The sequence below is a fragment of the Balaenoptera borealis genome, assembly GCF_965194805.1.
Source record: "Balaenoptera borealis genome assembly, chromosome: X".
Lineage (NCBI taxonomy): Eukaryota > Metazoa > Chordata > Mammalia > Artiodactyla > Balaenopteridae > Balaenoptera > Balaenoptera borealis.
The window spans coordinates 90,587,471-90,604,669 of NC_138881.1; the positions used below are offsets into that span (position 1 = coordinate 90,587,471).

A 17,199-nucleotide genomic window follows, 5' to 3' on the forward strand; every position below is an offset into this window, starting at 1 on the left:
TTATCATATACTAACGTTTTTTTAAAGAATGTTTTATTCTTGTTTTTAGTTATGAAAATCCTATTTTTTTTTATAAATTTATTTATTTATTTATTTATTTATTTTTGGCTGTGTTGGGTCTTCGTTTCTGTGTGAGGGCTTTCTCCAGTTGCGGTGAGCGGGGGCCACTTTTCATCGTGGTGCGGGGTCCTCTCACTGTCGCGGCCTCTCCCGTTGCGGAGCACAGGCTCCAGACGCACAGGCTCAGTAGTTGTGGCTCACGGGCTTAGTTGCTCCGCGGCATGTGGGATCTTCCCAGACCAGTGCTCGAACCCGTGTCCCCTGCATTGGCAGGCAGATTCTTAACCACTGCGCCACCAGGGAAGCCCCTAAATTTTAATATATGCTTGGATTTAGGAGGGAAAAAGGTTTAATGTAAATGGTCATTGATATATTTGATCAATAAAAACTACAACTTTACATTTACATATTTCATTACATAGAGAGGAACTGTTGCCATTATAATATAACTGAACCTACCATGAATTATTTTTAAATGTCAGCAAGGTAAATAATGAGGTTGACCACTGATAATATTGGGTTAGAAAAAGACCATGATGCCAGTCCATCTTTATACTACCCAAGACATAAGGCCGTTTTATTGCTTTAAAGTTACCTTTTCCTTCAGCCTTCTCTTTGGCAGTATCATTCTTGGGATGCTGTTAATGAGTTAAATGCACCTCTTTATTTTGCCAAACATGTTAAGAATAAACAGTTGCTTGTAACACTTCAGAACCATGATTATCAAACCAGGGTACACGTATGTCTTCTGTGGCAATATGCCAAATGTACGTGTGTGTGATGCCACACAATAAAGTTGGCCTATATTCTTAGAAAATTAATCATTTCAAGCTTTGTGGGGTTTCTTCTGGGGAGGCATTTATAACTTTTTAAATTTTTAATAGCTGTATTGACATATAATTTATATACCAAAAATTCACCCATTGTACATGTATGGTTCCAAGATGCCTTGCAAATGTATATAGAGTTGTGCGATTATTACCACCACAATCAAGTTGAGAACATTTCATCACCCCAGAAAGTCCCCTCATATCCATTTGCACTCAGTTGCTGCTCCCATTCCTAACCCCAGGCAACCACCAATCAGCTTTCTGTCTCTATGGATTTGCCTATTCTGGACATTACATTTAAATGGACTCATACAAGATATGGTCTTTTGTGACTGGCTTCTTCCACTTATAATATTTTCAAGGTTCATCCATGTTGAAGCATGCAACAGTACTTCATTCTTTTTCATTGCTGAATAATATTCTATTGTATAGGTATTCCATATTTGGTTATCCATTCATCAGTTAATGAACACTCAGATCGTTACCACTTTTTGGCCATTATGGATAATGCTGCTATGAACATTCATGTACAAGTCTTTGTGTAGATGTATGCTTTCAGTTCTCTTGGGTATATGCAAAGGAGAGGAATTACATGTCACTTGTGAATTTTCTTCCTGGTATTATCTTTTGATAAGAAAAAAGAGTTTGAGCAACAGACTTTATTACTTTCACATGGTCAAAATATAAGCTGATTCCTTTAACAGTGGCAGTAGATGTATTTGTATGTATAGGTAGTCTCCAACTTAAGAAGGGGTTTTCTGAGAGTTCATTTGTAGGTTTAGTAGAAGTCAGGTTGTATTATCTTATAAGTAAGAATACACATGGTTCCCAGGTAAATCAGTAAAAATACACTTAAAAATACAACTGGAATGCTGGGAACAATTCTTCTCCCCCCTCCTTCTGGTTTTGGTTCATTTACTAAATATTTTAGTTATGTTCTATAATATCTGGATCAATTTTATCACCTTAGGTTATAAAAATTTTCCTTACTCATTGTATCTTCTGTTTGGAGTGGATTTTTAAAATATCTTTAAACATATTAAACAATATAAAATTTACATACTACTTAATGTAATGAACTTAAAGGAAGTTCATTATTATGGGGGGCACTTTGACCACCAGAGAAAAATGTTCATTATCTTCTACCTTAGAGGCAATTCAGTGAAAAGTTTGAAAACCACTACTCACTAGTTCTTAACTTTTTTTCCTCCAGAAACATACAGTCTCATGAATGTGAGACACTTGTGGACATACCATTTTTGATGGTTAGAGAGAGTAGTAGTATATATAAATAGAGTTTAGCATGGATAGTTAGTGGCAATTTCTCTTCCAACTAACATCCCAGTTCTGAACCACTGCCTTAGAAAATTTTAATAGGCATGTCCTAATATAAACTTTTAAAAAAAGCAATTCAGTCATCTAAAATTCATTAATAGAGTTTATTTTTTAAAAGATGCCTATTAGCTCTTAATGGAAACACGATTACCCCCAATTTGTTGTGAAGTTTGATTTTCAAATATCTAATTTGCTTTCAATTAGTGCATCTAAAACTTTAATGTGCCTACAAATTACCTGGGGACCTTGTTAAAATGGCACACTCTGATTCTAAGGTCTGGAATGGGTTCTGAGATTCTGAATTTCTAGCAAGCTCCTGGGTGATGCAGATGTTGCCGGTCCAGAGTCTGTATTTTGAGTACTACAGCTTTATATGGCTCTCCTCTAGAATCTTACTGCTCCTAAGCCTGCTGCAGACTGTAAAATATCAACTAAGCTTGTGAAATTCATTTCAAATAAGAATCCAGTGGAATCTTGAGTGACAGCCTCAGCCTTTCCTTGGCACAGGTTTGGAGTTGCGATTTGGGGTTTCCTAGTACCTTTTCATGTAGGTGTTTGAGACTATGATTTAGAAGGCTGAGTCAGCTGGAAGACTGACCTCTGGATAGATGAGGTATTATTCATCTCTGCGTGGTATGTCATTCTGTCCATAAATACGTGGCTTGGATAAATCAGAAAACAAGCATGGAAGTAGACAGATGAGTTGGGAAGCTATTATTATAGTGCAGCAGGAAAGGATGTGAGGCTTATCTGAAGTGATAATAGGAGGATGGGATGGACTTTTGAAAAAAAAAAGTAGAGGGGTGTGTGTGTGTGTGTGTGTGTGTGTGTGTGTGTGTGTGTGTGTGTGTGACAGTGGAGGTGGTGAGAGTAAGAAGTTTAAGACTATTCCATAACACAGCATTGTAAAGCAACCATACTCCAATAAAAGTTAATTTAGGGGCTTCCCTGGTGGCGCAGTGGTTGAGAATCTGCCTGCTAATGCAGGGGACACGGGTTCGAGCCCTGGTCTGGGAAGATCCCACATGCCGCGGAGCAACTAGGCCCGTGAGCCACAACTACTGAGCCTGCGCATCTGGAGCCTGTGCTCCGCAACAAGAGAGGCCGCGACAGTGAGAGGCCCACGCATCGTGATGAAGAGTGGCCCCCGCTTGCCACAACTAGAGAAAGCCCTCACACAGAAACGAAGACCCAACACAGCCAAAAATAAAAATAAATAAATCAAACATACGCATCTGATAAAAAAAAAATTAGGATTATGTTCTCCTAGAGCTTTTAAGTTCTATAGCACCATTAATCCAATTAATTATAAGCCTAAATAGCTTTTCTAGACTGGTTTATTATGGCCACACAATATTTAAAAAAAAAAAAAAGTTAATTAAAAAAAAAGCCTATTCCAAGGTTCCTTACATGCACCCCAATATTCATAGCAGCACTATTTACAATAGCCAAGATGTGGAAGCAACCTAAGTGTCCATCAACAGATGAATGGATAAAGAAGATGTAGTATATATATACAATGGAATATTACCCAGCCATAAAAAAGAATGAAATAATGCCATTTGCAGCAACATGGATGGACCTAGAGAATATCATGCTAAGTGAAGTCAGACAAAGACAAATATTATATGATATCACTTATATGTGGAATCTAAAAAATAATACAAATGAATCTATTTACAAAACAGAAACAGATTCACAGACATAGAAAACAGACTTCCCAAAGGGGAAAGGGGGGCAGATAAATTAGGTGTGTGGGATTAACAGATACACACTACTATATATTAAATAGATAAGCAACAAGTATTTACTGTATAACACAGGGAACAATGTTCCATATCTTGTAATAACCTATAATGGAAAATTATCTATATAACTGAATCACTTTGCTGTACACCTGAAACTAACGCAATATTGTAAATTAACTATACTTCATTTTTTTTAAATGTAGGAAATAAAAGACTATTCCAAGGTTCTTAGCTTGAGCATGTTGGTAAACAGTGGTGCTCTGACCTATGAGAAGCTGGTAGAAGAAACAACTTTGGGCAGGGAGGATATTAGAAAAATAAATTTGGCTTTGGACATGTTGCCTTGAGGTAGCTATAAACGATATGTCATGGTTTGTAGTCAGACAAATCCAGGTTCAAATCCCAGCTCTGCCATTTATTTAGTTATGTGATCTCAGGCAAGTTACTTAACTTCTCTGAGCCTCCTGTTCATCTGCAAATTAAGGATGTAAAAAATGTACAAGCTTATTAATGAGGGTTAAATGACTATCTGTATATACAGTCATAGATAGATATAGATAGATATTACCAGCACAGTACCAGCAGTGATATCCATGGCAGTTTGTAATTCCTGTCCTTCGTCCCTAAAAACAATGTACATTAACATAAACAATTGAATAGAGTGACATGCTCTGTTTTTTTAAGGCACTTTCAGAAAAATACTTTTATTTGTAAAAGCTTGAAATATAGTGCATGATCAAGCCAAAACTTAATATCGCAGGAGTAATTTAAAAGTGTTTTATTTACATAATCAATGAAATGTTTTACTACAGCGGGAGCTCGCTAAATGCCCCCCGCTCTAAGCCAAAAGCGGGCCTGATTCTATATAACAGGGAGCATGTGGGTGTATCTGAATGGAGTTGCGCAGTAACGAGGCACAGGAACCATCCAGTTCTGCACAGTCCTTGCTACAACTCTTAAAGTTTAAGGGTATTGGAAAAGAATGTGGTTTGATGAGGAAGGAAATAAAAAGGGGAAGGAAAGGTATCAGTAAAAGTAAAGAAGGAAGATACATTTGCCACATTTACTGATCTTTCACCAGGAAGATAAGAAATTATCTTCCTTAATACACATCCAAATTATGATGGCTTTTCCCAAGGATACATTGCAGTTTGGGCTGTGGGAAGACTGCCTCTTCCCACCCTGTCCGGAAAGCTGCCTTTGGACAAACGACTGCGTTTCAGAAGAGAATCCCAAACTGACCTTTTTCTCACCTCCAAGAAAAATCCCTACTCATAGCACACGCCTGCCTTCTTTGAGCTGGCCCACATTTTGCGAGGGTTAAGCCACAGACGCAACTCCAAGGCAGAGTTCTTTGGCTCCACGACTTGGCATCCGGGTGTGCCCCACCCCATTTTTTAAAAAAAAAGCCAGATCCTTGAGGCTTCATTCTCCAAATAGCTTGCCAAGAGCCCCTTGTTTTTTGTACACTGCCTCCCAACTCCTTCCTTCCTATAAACCTGTTTTCGCTTTTAGTGCACTCTTTAATTCTGGTGGGCTTAGTTATCGCAGTAAATAAAAACGTCCCTCAAGTAATTTCTCACAATGATGTCTCACAAACCACTGACCTCATTCACCTTAGTGTTTAAGCAGCTGCGTATCATTGCCAAGGTACAAAGAGGTGCAGCTTGCCCTGAAAGGAATTTTTTTTTCTTAAAGAGTTTAACAAAGAAAAAAAATCGCTCATAAATTGTTTATATCCAGTAAAGCAAAGTTGGACGACATTTTCTGTGGCTGATTACAACAGTTAAATAGAACAAATCTGGGAAGGGAGGAGCGCGGCGTAAAAAACACTGTGTGGCTTCTGGAGATTTTATATTCTTATTGTACGCGCGGAAAGAGCTTAATCAAAGGAAGATTCTCAATCAGACAAGGAATCGTATCAAACTCCACTTACTGTGTGACCTTGGATAAGTCACCGAACCCGACTGCGCATTTGTTTATTTACGTGCAAGTTGAGGAATGAGATATGCTTCGTGAGACATCTGCAAGGATTATGTGAGACATTGTGTGAAATCTCTTTTGTACGTAAGAGCTCATTAAACGTTAGTTGCCGCTACTGCTCCTTCCCAGAATGGCCGTTCGTTACTCCCAAATTCCGGAAACTGTTTTCGACAGTTTAACACCCTCGGCTGTAAAAGGATGAGAAGAAACAACACTTCTGTACCCGGGCTCACTTATTTGCCACAAAAGGCTTTAAACTTTCCATAGGCAAAATCCACTTAACTGGTGGCGGGACGCGCTTTGAAAGCAACCCCACCCAATTCTCACCCCAGTGGATTGTGGGAAGTGTAGTCCCGCGCTCCAGGTGCTTGAGTACAGAAAAGCGGGGAGTAAACTACAACTCCCAGAAGGAAAAGGGACGGGACTATTTCCCAGCCGGGCGGTAGCGCTGTGGGAGGGAATTGGCAATCTCGCTGCCTACGTGGGAGAGAAGGGAGGGTTGGGGGAAGTGTGGAAAAGCAGAACCTGAGCGGCTGCCGCCTGAGGCAGATTTGGTGGGAGAAGTAGAGGGGAGGAAACGGGTGGAGGGGTGAGGTGAGGAGGGCATCTGGATCGCTGCTCCCGGGCGGCATAAAGTTCTTCGCGATGTGGCTGAAGCCCGAGGAAGTGCTCCTGAAAAATGCGCTGAAGCTGTGGCTGATGGAAAGGTCCAACGACTACTTCGTGCTGCAGCGGCGTCGGGGCTACCGGGAGGAAGGCGGCGGGGGGCTCACAGGTAAGCTGTGGCCATCCCCCTCACCCCCTCGCCTCGGGGCCGTGTTCGCTGGTACTTAAAAGGTGGTGAGGGACACAGTTAGTCGTCGCCGCCCGCCGCCCGATCCTAAACCCTGGGCGGGGGGGACTGGGGTTCTTCTCCCGCCACCACCTTTCCGTCGTCCTCACTGAGTCCTGAGAACGCCTCCCTGGACCAGCAGTCGGTCTTTGGGTGGGACGGGGAAAGGGAGGAGGGGTTCCTTCTGAAGCCAAGGAAGAATCTGGGGTAAAGGAAGTGTTCTTTCTGAGGCAGAGTACCTGCCCTGTAGCTTTCCTGGGGGAGGGGTCTGGTGACGAGCGTTAGACGTGGACAGGTCGCATTTAGGCTGGTGACCCGGGCCAGTTCGCAGTTGTGCACTTAACTTTTTTCACAAGCCTCCCAGCCCCTCCCCTCCCCCCATCGGTAACCGCCACCCTGGGGGTGGGAGGTATAATTGTGTGGGAGGAGGGATGATGAGGAAAAAGGGAGGAGCTCCAATCCTGTCTCCAGGAATCGGCATCAAATGAGAGGTTAGGGAGTCAGGGGGAGGGTCCGAGTGCGGGGGAGGGTGAGGGGTAGGTCTCAGAATTGCTGAACCCTCCCTATTTAGCATCTTTCACTTTGTCTCCAAGTTTTCAATCCTTGGGCTCCCCTCTCAAAGTAACCTTCGTAATTCATTTCTCTCTTGAGAAAAGAGAGAAATGCCCTTTCTTTCAAAACCAAGGTTGTAAGCAAACCAGTTAAACAAACGGAAGTTTCTCTTCCCGCCTAATCTATCCTGCCTTCACTTCTTTGATTTACAAATCAAGAACTCTGTGTGGGTCTAGTGTTTAAAGCCTCCAAGGAGTTTTGGTCTGAGACCTGTCGTCTTGGGCAGGGGCATGCAAACTTTTGGTCATTGGGAGACCAGAGCTCTTTTTCGTGACAACTTCTAGATTGGTATTGTGGCCTTGAAGTGATGAACCAGGCTTATCAGCAGCGAGATGGAACAGGAAGAGGGAAGAGTCCCAAAACCTGCATGTTAATCCCATCCTAATCGCCTGTTGAATTATATTCGACACATTCTTTCATTTATTCAACCTGAAGCGCCTACTATGTGCCACATGGAATGCTAGGGTACAAAGATAATTAACATTCAGTTCCCTGCCTTCGAAGTGCTCTTAATCTGGATAAGTGGCAGAGGGTCGGGTTTGGGGGAAGTAACCAGCAAACCAGGCAAATTATAATTATAACCCGTTAACTACTAAACTAGGCAAATTATAATTAGAACCAAATAACTGAAGGGTTGGGTAAAGATTCATGGAGGAGGTGACATTGCTTTTTCCCTTCTGGTAAATGGTGTCTACCTCAGAGCTGAGAGGATAAAATGAAAGATAACAGGAGCCAAATCAATGTGTTTTGTTAAGATGGTGATGAACATGTGCTGTTGTTTCCTTTTTTTCCCAACACCCCAGCAGTGTGGAGAGAATTTTGAGGTTCTGTGGGACATTTAAAAAAAAATCTTGCATGGCCTATTCATCCTATCCAGCGTCTGAAAAGGCCCTCTTGAAAATACGGCAACAAAAATTGCCTGATTAAACTTCACATTTTGTCATTTTCTCATTCTCAAAAATTACAAGTGTTATTTTGCAGAGGAGTCTTTCCATTTATTAGATGTATATGTTTACCAGATTAAAACTTGAGAATCAATGGTCATAATTACTCAGTGACAATTTACCCACTTGAGTCCGTCGAGAACAGATCAGAATATATTTAAAATAGATTTTCCAGCCCAGTGTTACAGCACAATATTTTGGTTCCCCATAATCTCACTTTACCAGAATTTTTCTGGTACTCCTGGCCTCATCTACCAAAGAAGTGTATTTCACTTTGTTACAACTACTGTGTTCCTGAAAATTAATAAGTAAATCAGCTTTTTGAGAATCAAATCACTGTTATGTAGTAGTAAATGTTTTTTTACTTGTTGCAAATTTTCTTTATATAATCACTCCTTGTTTTCTGTGTTTGGTTTTTCATTTGACGTATTTTTTTTTTTTTTTTTTGCCACGCGGCTTGTGGGATTATAGTTCCCCGAGCAGGGATTGAACCTGGGCCCTCGGCAGTGAGAGCTCGGGAGTTGTAATCACTGGACCTCCGGGGAATTCCCTTGACATGCTTTCTTAGAGCATGGATCAATTGCATCAGTTTCTTATCTCTATCCTACCCTCTCCCATTTACTCTAGCCCCATCTCTTTAGAATAAGAGAGTGTTTGTCTGAAGAAATAAACCAAGATTTCTTTTCTTTTTTTAAAAAATAAATTTATTTATTTATTTTTGGCTGTGTTGGGTCTTCGTTGCTGAGCGTGGGCTTTCTCTAGTTGCGGCGAGCGGGGGCTACTCTTCGTTGTGGTGCGCGGACTTCTCACTGCAGTGGCTTCTCTTGTTGCGGAGCACCGGCTCTAGGCGCGTGGGCTTCAGTAGTTGTAGCACGCGGGCTCAGTAGTCATCGCTCGCAGGCTCCAGAGCGCAGGCTCAGTAGCTGTGGCGCACGGGCTTTGTTGCTCCTCCCTATCCCACCCCTCTAGGTGGTCACAAAGCACGGAGCTGATCTCCCTGTGCTATGCGGCTGCTTCCCACTAGCTATCTATTTTACGTTTGGTAGTGTATATATGTCCATGCCACTCTCTCACTTCATCCCAACTTACCCTTCCCCCTCCCCGTGTCCTCGAGTCCATTCTCTAGTAGGTCTGCGTCTTTATTCCCGTACTGACCCTAGGTTCTTCATGACCATTTTTTTTTTTAGATTCCATATATTTGTGTTAGCATATGGTATTTGTTTTTCTCTTTCTGACTTACTTCACTCTATATGACAGACTCTAGGTCCATCCACCTCACTACAAACAACTCAATTTCGTTTCTTTTTATGGCTGAGTAATATTCCATTGTATATATGTGCCACATCATCTTTATCCATTCATCTGTTGATGGACACTTAGGTTGCTTCCATGTCCTGGCTATTGTAAATAGAGCTGCAGTGAACATTCTGGTACATGACTCTTTTTGGTTATGGTTTTCTCAGGATATGTGCCCAGTAGTGGGATTGCTAGGTCATATGGTAGTTCTGTTTTAGTTTTTTAAGGAACCTCCATACTGTTCTCTATAGTGGCTGTACCAATTTACATTCCCACCAACAGTGTAAGAGGGTTCCCTGTTCTCCACACCCTCTCCAGCATTTATTGTTTGTAGATTTTTTGATGATGGCCATTCTGACCGGTGTGAGGTGATACCTCATTGTAGTTTTGATTTGCATTTCTCTAATGATTAGTGATGTTGAGCATCCTTTCATGTGTTTGTTGGCCATCTGTATATCTTCTTTGGAGAAATGTCTATTTAGGTCTTCTGCCCATTTTTGGATTGGGTTGTTTGTTCTTTTGATATTGAGCTACATGAGCTGCTTGTATATTTTGGAGATTAATCCTTTGTCAGTTGCTTCATTTGCAAATATTTTCTCCCATTCTGAGTGTTGTCTTTTCGTCTTGTTTATGGTTTCCTTTGCTGTGCAAAAGCTTTGAAGTTTCATTAGGTCCCATTTGTTTATTTTTGTTTTTATTTCCATTTCTCTAGGAGGTGGGTCAAAAAGGATCTTGCTGTGATTTATGTCATAGAGTGTTCTGTCTATGTTTTCCTCTAAGAGTTTTATAGTGTCTGGCCTTACATTTAGGTCTTTAATCCATTTTGAGTTTATTTTTGTGTATGGTGTTAGGGAGTGTTCTAATTTCATTCTTTTACATGTAGCTGTCCAGTTTTCCCAGCACCACTCATTGAAGAGGCTGTCTTTTCTCCATTGTATATTTTTGCCTCCTTTATCAAAGGTAAGGTGACCATATGTGTGTGGGTTTATCTCTGGGCTTTCTATCCTGTTCCATTGGAAGGATTATTGACTGCATACCTATAAGCTTTGGGCCTTTCTTCAGATACCTGGTAATACTCTGCTCTCTCTCCCTTTCCCCTCCCCTGCTTGCTGCTGGAGTCTTTCCTCCCTTAAGCATAGGCTGGAAACCACCACTCCAGTTTACCTTAGGGTCCTGAATCCTCAATCCCCAAGAGTTACGTTAAAGTCGTAATGATGTAGATTGTATGCAATTAGGTTGGTTTCTTTTCTTTTTTTTTTTTTTTTTGGTTAAGATATTGGAGATTTATAATGTAAGTAGGAAATTAATATTTGCTGTCAAGTAGATGTCGTTCTAATGAAAAGAAAATCAAGACTTAAAAGTGATGATACTGACCATCCTTCATTTTTCAAAACCTACAGAGTTGTTCTTTATTATATCATTTAAAGAGATCTTTAAAGGTAATTTTTTACTTGATTTCACCTGTATCAGAATGTCCCAGGGAGGGAACTGAGCACAGTGTGATTTGCCCTCCCCAGGGGTTACCCTATGAGATTTTTCTTTAATAAGTCAACTACAAGCTAGAATCCACAAATGCATGAATACACCACCTAGTCCAGTGATTCCACTTACCCCATTCACCCTGCTTCCTTTATTTTCCCTGTTTCTTTAATATTTTTATGTGTCTATTCAGTTGTAATTGTTTTGTGAAGGCTTTGTTTTGTCATTTGTAAAATGGGAACAAAACTTATCTTCCCTATCTCATGGCATTGTTATGTGAGTCAAATGAGTTTTGAAACCTGCGAGCAACTATATAAACATTTGACGTTCATTTATCTATTAATGAAGGTATGAGATGTTAAGTGCCATTTTCTTTACCCGAAGACCAAATGAGGATCTATATTTGTACCATTTTCCCTAGTAATTACTTTTCCCATGTTGTATATAGAAATTGATTTGGAGTAGTAACATTGAGTATATACAATATGCAGTGATATCACTACAAAATCAAAACACTCATAGTTAATCACTCAAGAATTTTGGTATGATAATGACAATGCATCTATGGTTTTTTTGGTTGTTTTTTGGCCGCATGGCTTCTGGGATCTTAGTTCCCCAACCAGGGATTGAACCTGGGCCCTCGGCAGTGACAGCACAGAGTAATAACCACTGGACCGCTAGGGAATTCCTGCATCTATGGTTTTTAATCAAAATAATATACAGCAATTAGAATAAAGTAGCAGGACAGAATTTCTTTTTGATCTACAATTTCCCAAAACCCAGAAGTTCTCAAACAGTGCTTCTATAGATATAAGCATCACTTGTCTTAGTGGTACTGAAGAGTATGTATAACTTTAGTTATCTTAGTTACAGTTTTCAAAACATAATACCTGAAGAAGAAATAATGATTCAGCTGGTGAAAGCCCGTGTTTCTGGTGGACAGTTGTGGAAAGAGTACAGATGTAAAGTAAGCTAAAAATTAATAAAATAAAGGGCACTATAATGTTTACCATGTTGCTGTACAGCTGTGACATGGATTTTATATTACCTTGATGTTAGAAAATCTGCCCAGTTTTTCACCTTTTGCTGCTGCTGTATGAGCACAACAGGTAAGAGTAAATCCTAAATGTGATGTTACAAGATACATTCATTGAACAGATAATTACCAAGTGTCTTCTAAAAATCAAGCACTGTTTTAGGTGCTAGAGATAACAGCAGTGAGCAGAGCAAAATCCCCATTCTCATGGGGCTAACATTTTAGTTGAGGGAGGCAAATAAACAAATAATATGTGGCTGGTGGCAGTAAACTATATGAAAAAAAATAAGGTATAGTAATAGAGGGGGAAGGGGATTGGTATTTTAGATAAATTTGGTGTAGGAACACTTCTTTAAGATGACCTATGCGCAGAGACCAGAGGGGCTAGAGTATATGAGCCAAGCAGGTATTTGGGAGCAGAGTGAATATACATAATTCTGTCTGGGAATTTCACTGTGAAGGGAAGCAGGGAAATGGGTAGTAGCTGGCTACTGTCCTGGGTGTTGGTATACAGTGGTGAATAAAACAGAAATAGTTTCTACCCCCACAGACTTTATAATCTGGTGGGACAAATAATAAACAAGTAAGCAAGCAAAATATGTAATTATTGGGGTAGTCAATAATAATATCAGCCTGGTTTGAGTGGCTTATAAATAGTCATGCATGAGGAGTATTTGAAACTCCCAAAGCAATTTTCCAGGGCCAGATCTGGTGTAAAGTATGCTTATCTAATGTCCTGTTAAATGATACAAAGATTTCCTAAAAGCAGTGGTTAATAACAATAGGTGGTATTCTGGTGGCAGAATCCCAGTGTGACATCTGTGGAGCAACTTGCCAAAAGCCAGTTTGGATTGTTTTTTGAAATTAAATCAGCCATCTCTCAGCACCAACAATATCTGGGCTGTGGTTTGATAGAGAGAACTGGGGAGGACATTCTAAGTGGGAGGAATAATATGGTAGTGAAAAAGCAAAAGATGGCAGTTGTTGGGGACACAGCAAGTACTCCAGATTCATTTATTTGTGGTTGAAAATATGAGACTCAAGATATAGTGCCCTTAGCAACCAGAAAAGTTGTTGAAGAGCAATGTCCTCTTCTATAGAAGAGGAAAACCCGGAAAACCGGAGATAGAATATCAAAGGGACCTGAGAATTAAACCTTTGTTGTTTTTTGTCTCCACTGACATTTCAATTCCCGCCTAGATGGTCTTGTTTTTTTTCTCTCTCACTCCAGTATAAAAAAGTGAAGTTTTAATCATTAGTTCTCCTCTTGTTTTAAACTAACCAAAATCATGGCCAGCTTTAGTTCTTCTAAATAATGATTTTAAAGCACTATACTATGTATGAGTTTTCATTTGCTGCCACACTTGCTTTTTGCTTTGCACCTGGGAATTCAGATGTTGTATTTTTTTAAATTTTCTGAGGGCTACTCATTTTGTACAGTGATGCATAAGTCTTGAAGTGTATTAAGGTGCTGTAAATAAAGATGGTAACAATTCTCATATTTCTCTATGTTTTAATCTTTAGAAGTATAGCTGGATTTGATTAATAATTCATGTATGCTTTTTTACCCCCATGACACTGTAATCTGCCATTTATGTCATCAGTTACTTACCTTTAAAAAATTCTAAATCCTTTAATGAAACAAAAATTTCAGTTAGGGAAGGAAAGGAGAGCTTATGTATATCTAGTTTTCAAGTAAATGTCTTTAAAAAAAATGCAGGGAGAGGGAAAACAGGACAAAAGAGTTATTTTTATTAACAGTTTTCCAAAGCTCTTAGTGTAAAGTTGGCAGCTTTCAAAATGTCAGCTGTGGCTATTGGATAATTGTAAAATAAGCATTCACAGTCTTGTTTTAAGGACTTAGAACTGGCAGCAAAAGCAGTAGAAACAGGAAAACCTACAACCTCTACTGAGAACACTACTTTCTCCTATTTGAATGTATTTCCTACTAAGTGTGTTGTCATTTTACTAATTAGTTTGTTCATCAACTTTTAATGAACTTGAGATTATAAAAAATTCAGTAAAGGTGTACTTGTTTGACTTTGTAAATACGGCAACTTAAGACAAGATACAGAATCCACTATAAAGTTCCAGTAATCATTTCTATGGCCCCAAATTGTAATCTAACATTTTACTTCGAATGGAAATTAAATTTTGTTTGTATTAGGAAGTTCATTTTAATGACTTCTGTAGCTAGAGCAGTGTTGCCTTACACAGTGTCCTCAATCTACTTTACCAGCAGAAAGAGCCACTTGTCAAATGAAAGTGTACTAGACTAGCACATTGATAATGAGTACCATCTTCAAGCTTTGGCTCTTTTATAGTGGCCCTTCCTCCAACACTCAGCTCCTGGTCCTACTTGTTCATCATTATCATTAACCTAATATAAAAAAGAAATGTTTATCAAATTTGTAGGTGTCTGAAAATGGAAAGGGACAGTTAATACCATAGATCAGTTTTCTCAACACTGGCCGTATGTTAGATTCAACTGAGAACCTTTTAAAATAAACTAAATGACACTGGAGTATTTATGGGTAAAATGATATGATATCTGGGATTTACTTTAAAATACTCTAGGAGGGATTAATGATAGAAGATTGGCAAAATGTTGATAATTACTGAAGTTATGTGATGCACATAGAAGTTTTAGTTTATTATTATATTTTTGAAAATTTTTATAATACAAAGTTAAGGAAAAAACAGAATACCCGGGCCCTGTCCCAGATGAATTAAATTAGAATCTCCAGGCTTTAGTAGTTTTAAAAGTCGAGCTTGAGGAGTTTTTAAAAGTCCTCCAAATGATTCAAATTTGCAGTTAGGGTTGAGAATCACTATCATAGAAGATAAAATCAAGAGTCAGATCTGGACAAGTTAGAATGCTCGGTTAAAATCAGTGAGCTAAAATTTAATCATGGGTAAATGTAAACTGCATTTAGGTTTTTTTAAAAATCAGCTGTACAGGACAGAGAATACCTAGGTTGGTGCTTATGTTTGTGAAGAAGATCACAGTGGATTAGTTGATCACAAGCTTAGTATGATGATAGTATGACATAGGGACTGAAAAAGCTGGTATGATCTTTGACTGCATTAATAGAACCATGTAGCCCACAATATAAAAAACCTGCATTTGTTCAGATCTTACCTGGTATTCAGGTTTGAGTGACACATTTCAAAAGAGACTTTGACAAATAGGTATGTTAAGAGAATGATAGAAGAAATAATAAGAGTCTCAGACAATCTCATGCAACAAACTGGTGAAAGAACTAGGTATATTTTAAGGTAGGGGAGGAGAAGAATAAGCAAGGGGAGACAAGGTAACTATAATAATAATACTTGAAGACCCATCATATTGAATAGAGCATATGTTTTGTATTGCCCCAAAGTTGCAAGGAAGTATTGAATAGCATTTTATTTATCCTAAGAAAGACCTTCCTTTTTCTTTTTTTTAAGTATATAAGAAATACCTTCATTTTTCTATCTTAAAGGTTAAAAATGTTCATTGTAAAAATATCAGAAAATATGTGTAGGTGTAAAAAAGAAAATAATGATCACCCATCATCCTGCTGCCTGGAGAAAACCACTGTAACCAGGATTGGCTACCTAATGTGTGTGGCCCAGTGCAAAATGAAAATGCAGGGCTCTTTGTTCAAAAATTTAGAATTTTAAGATGGGTGACAGTCGAGTATTAAGCAAGCACGGGGCCCTTCTGAGCATGAGGCCTTAATGGACAGGCCACAAGCTCATAAAGCCAGCCCTGATTATAACATCTGGATATATACAGTGCACCCTTGAGCAACATGGGGTTTGAACTGTGCAGGTCCACTTATATGTGGGGTGTTTTTTTCCCAATAAGTACAACAGTACTACATGATCCGCGGTTGGTTGAACCCGAGGATGTAGAACCGCAGATAAGGAGGGCCGACTATGAAGTTATATGCAGATTTTTGACTGTGTGGCGGTTACCTCCCCTAACCCCTGTGTTGTTCAAGGGTCAACCATAAAATATTTTAGAAATAACTTTCTAATTAGTAGAAATTCCCACCAGTGCAATAGGCTGCCTTGGGAGAACTCTGGAGTTTACAGGAAAAAGCTAGGCTTTCTATCAGGGATACCACAGAGCAGACGAATGTATGAGTGGTTGGACTACATGACACGCTAGGGTGTTTTTCACCTCTGACATCAGTGGTGCTCTATCTCTATCCATCCAAATAACTGGTTCATGAACAATAATCATTACCTGTAAATTGCCCATTTTTAAAAATCACAGAACCTTGCTTTTTTTGTTATCTTGCTGTGTCATTTAATAAAGTATTTCACATCACTTATGGTGATGAGTTTCCTTAAGGAGTTTGTTGCTACTTATATGTCAGGATGCTACCAAAACCACATAGACCTTTAATAGGGTCTAGAACATTGATACCTTACTCAGTTATAGACATTCAAAGAATGATTTGAATTTCTTGATATTTTTAAATCTCTTGTTCTGTCATGCAGCTGAGAGACCGTATCTATTCTGTTCCCAATTTAATATTGCTATAGAACTTCCCATATGTAGGCTTATTCATGACCTTGGATATTCAGGCTGTCACATGATAAACCTCTGTATATATGGAAAAGCAACCCAAAGTTGTCTGCTTGTTTTCATGTACTTTTAGAACCCAGACACTGGCACATATTAATTCCTAAATGACTTGCAGGGACTTGATGATGATTATAGCTTAATGCGCTGGAAGACTTCCCCAAGTGACTAGAAATGTATTCTAGCACTAGCTTCCAAATTATTTGTTGCATGGTTTTACACTAACTGCCTGATTTAAAGCACTTACAAAAACCGAACAATTTCCTTTCTACATAGTGTAAAGCACTTATAATCTTGCAAACATTTCTGTTGCAAAAAAATGACCTTTCCTGCCAGTGGTTTTGACCACTTTGTCTGTCCCCAGTCTCAAACTTTCTATCAAAGAGCTAATTGTTATTATGTTACTCAGGAATGATTATCTGTGGCCTCTCCTTTCTGCCTCCTCACACATCCACACTCCCACTG

General features: G+C 39.3%; 1 protein-coding gene across 7 annotated transcripts in view; it reads left to right on the forward strand.

Annotated features, from left to right (window-relative positions):
* Window positions 1–86: 86 nt before the first annotated feature.
* The window catches only part of TBC1D8B (TBC1 domain family member 8B), an 85,188-nt gene continuing 68,075 nt past the window's right edge, over window positions 87–17,199 (forward strand). For all 7 annotated transcript variants that reach the window (XR_014239567.1, XM_082377053.1, XM_082377054.1 and 4 more), the window contains exon 1: window positions 87–6,731. Coding sequence is in view for 6 of the 7 variants with exons in the window: in XM_082377053.1 (XP_082233179.1) it covers window positions 6,602–6,731 (130 nt within the window). In the remaining variant the exon portion in view is untranslated. The remainder of the gene's footprint in view (window positions 6,732–17,199) is intronic.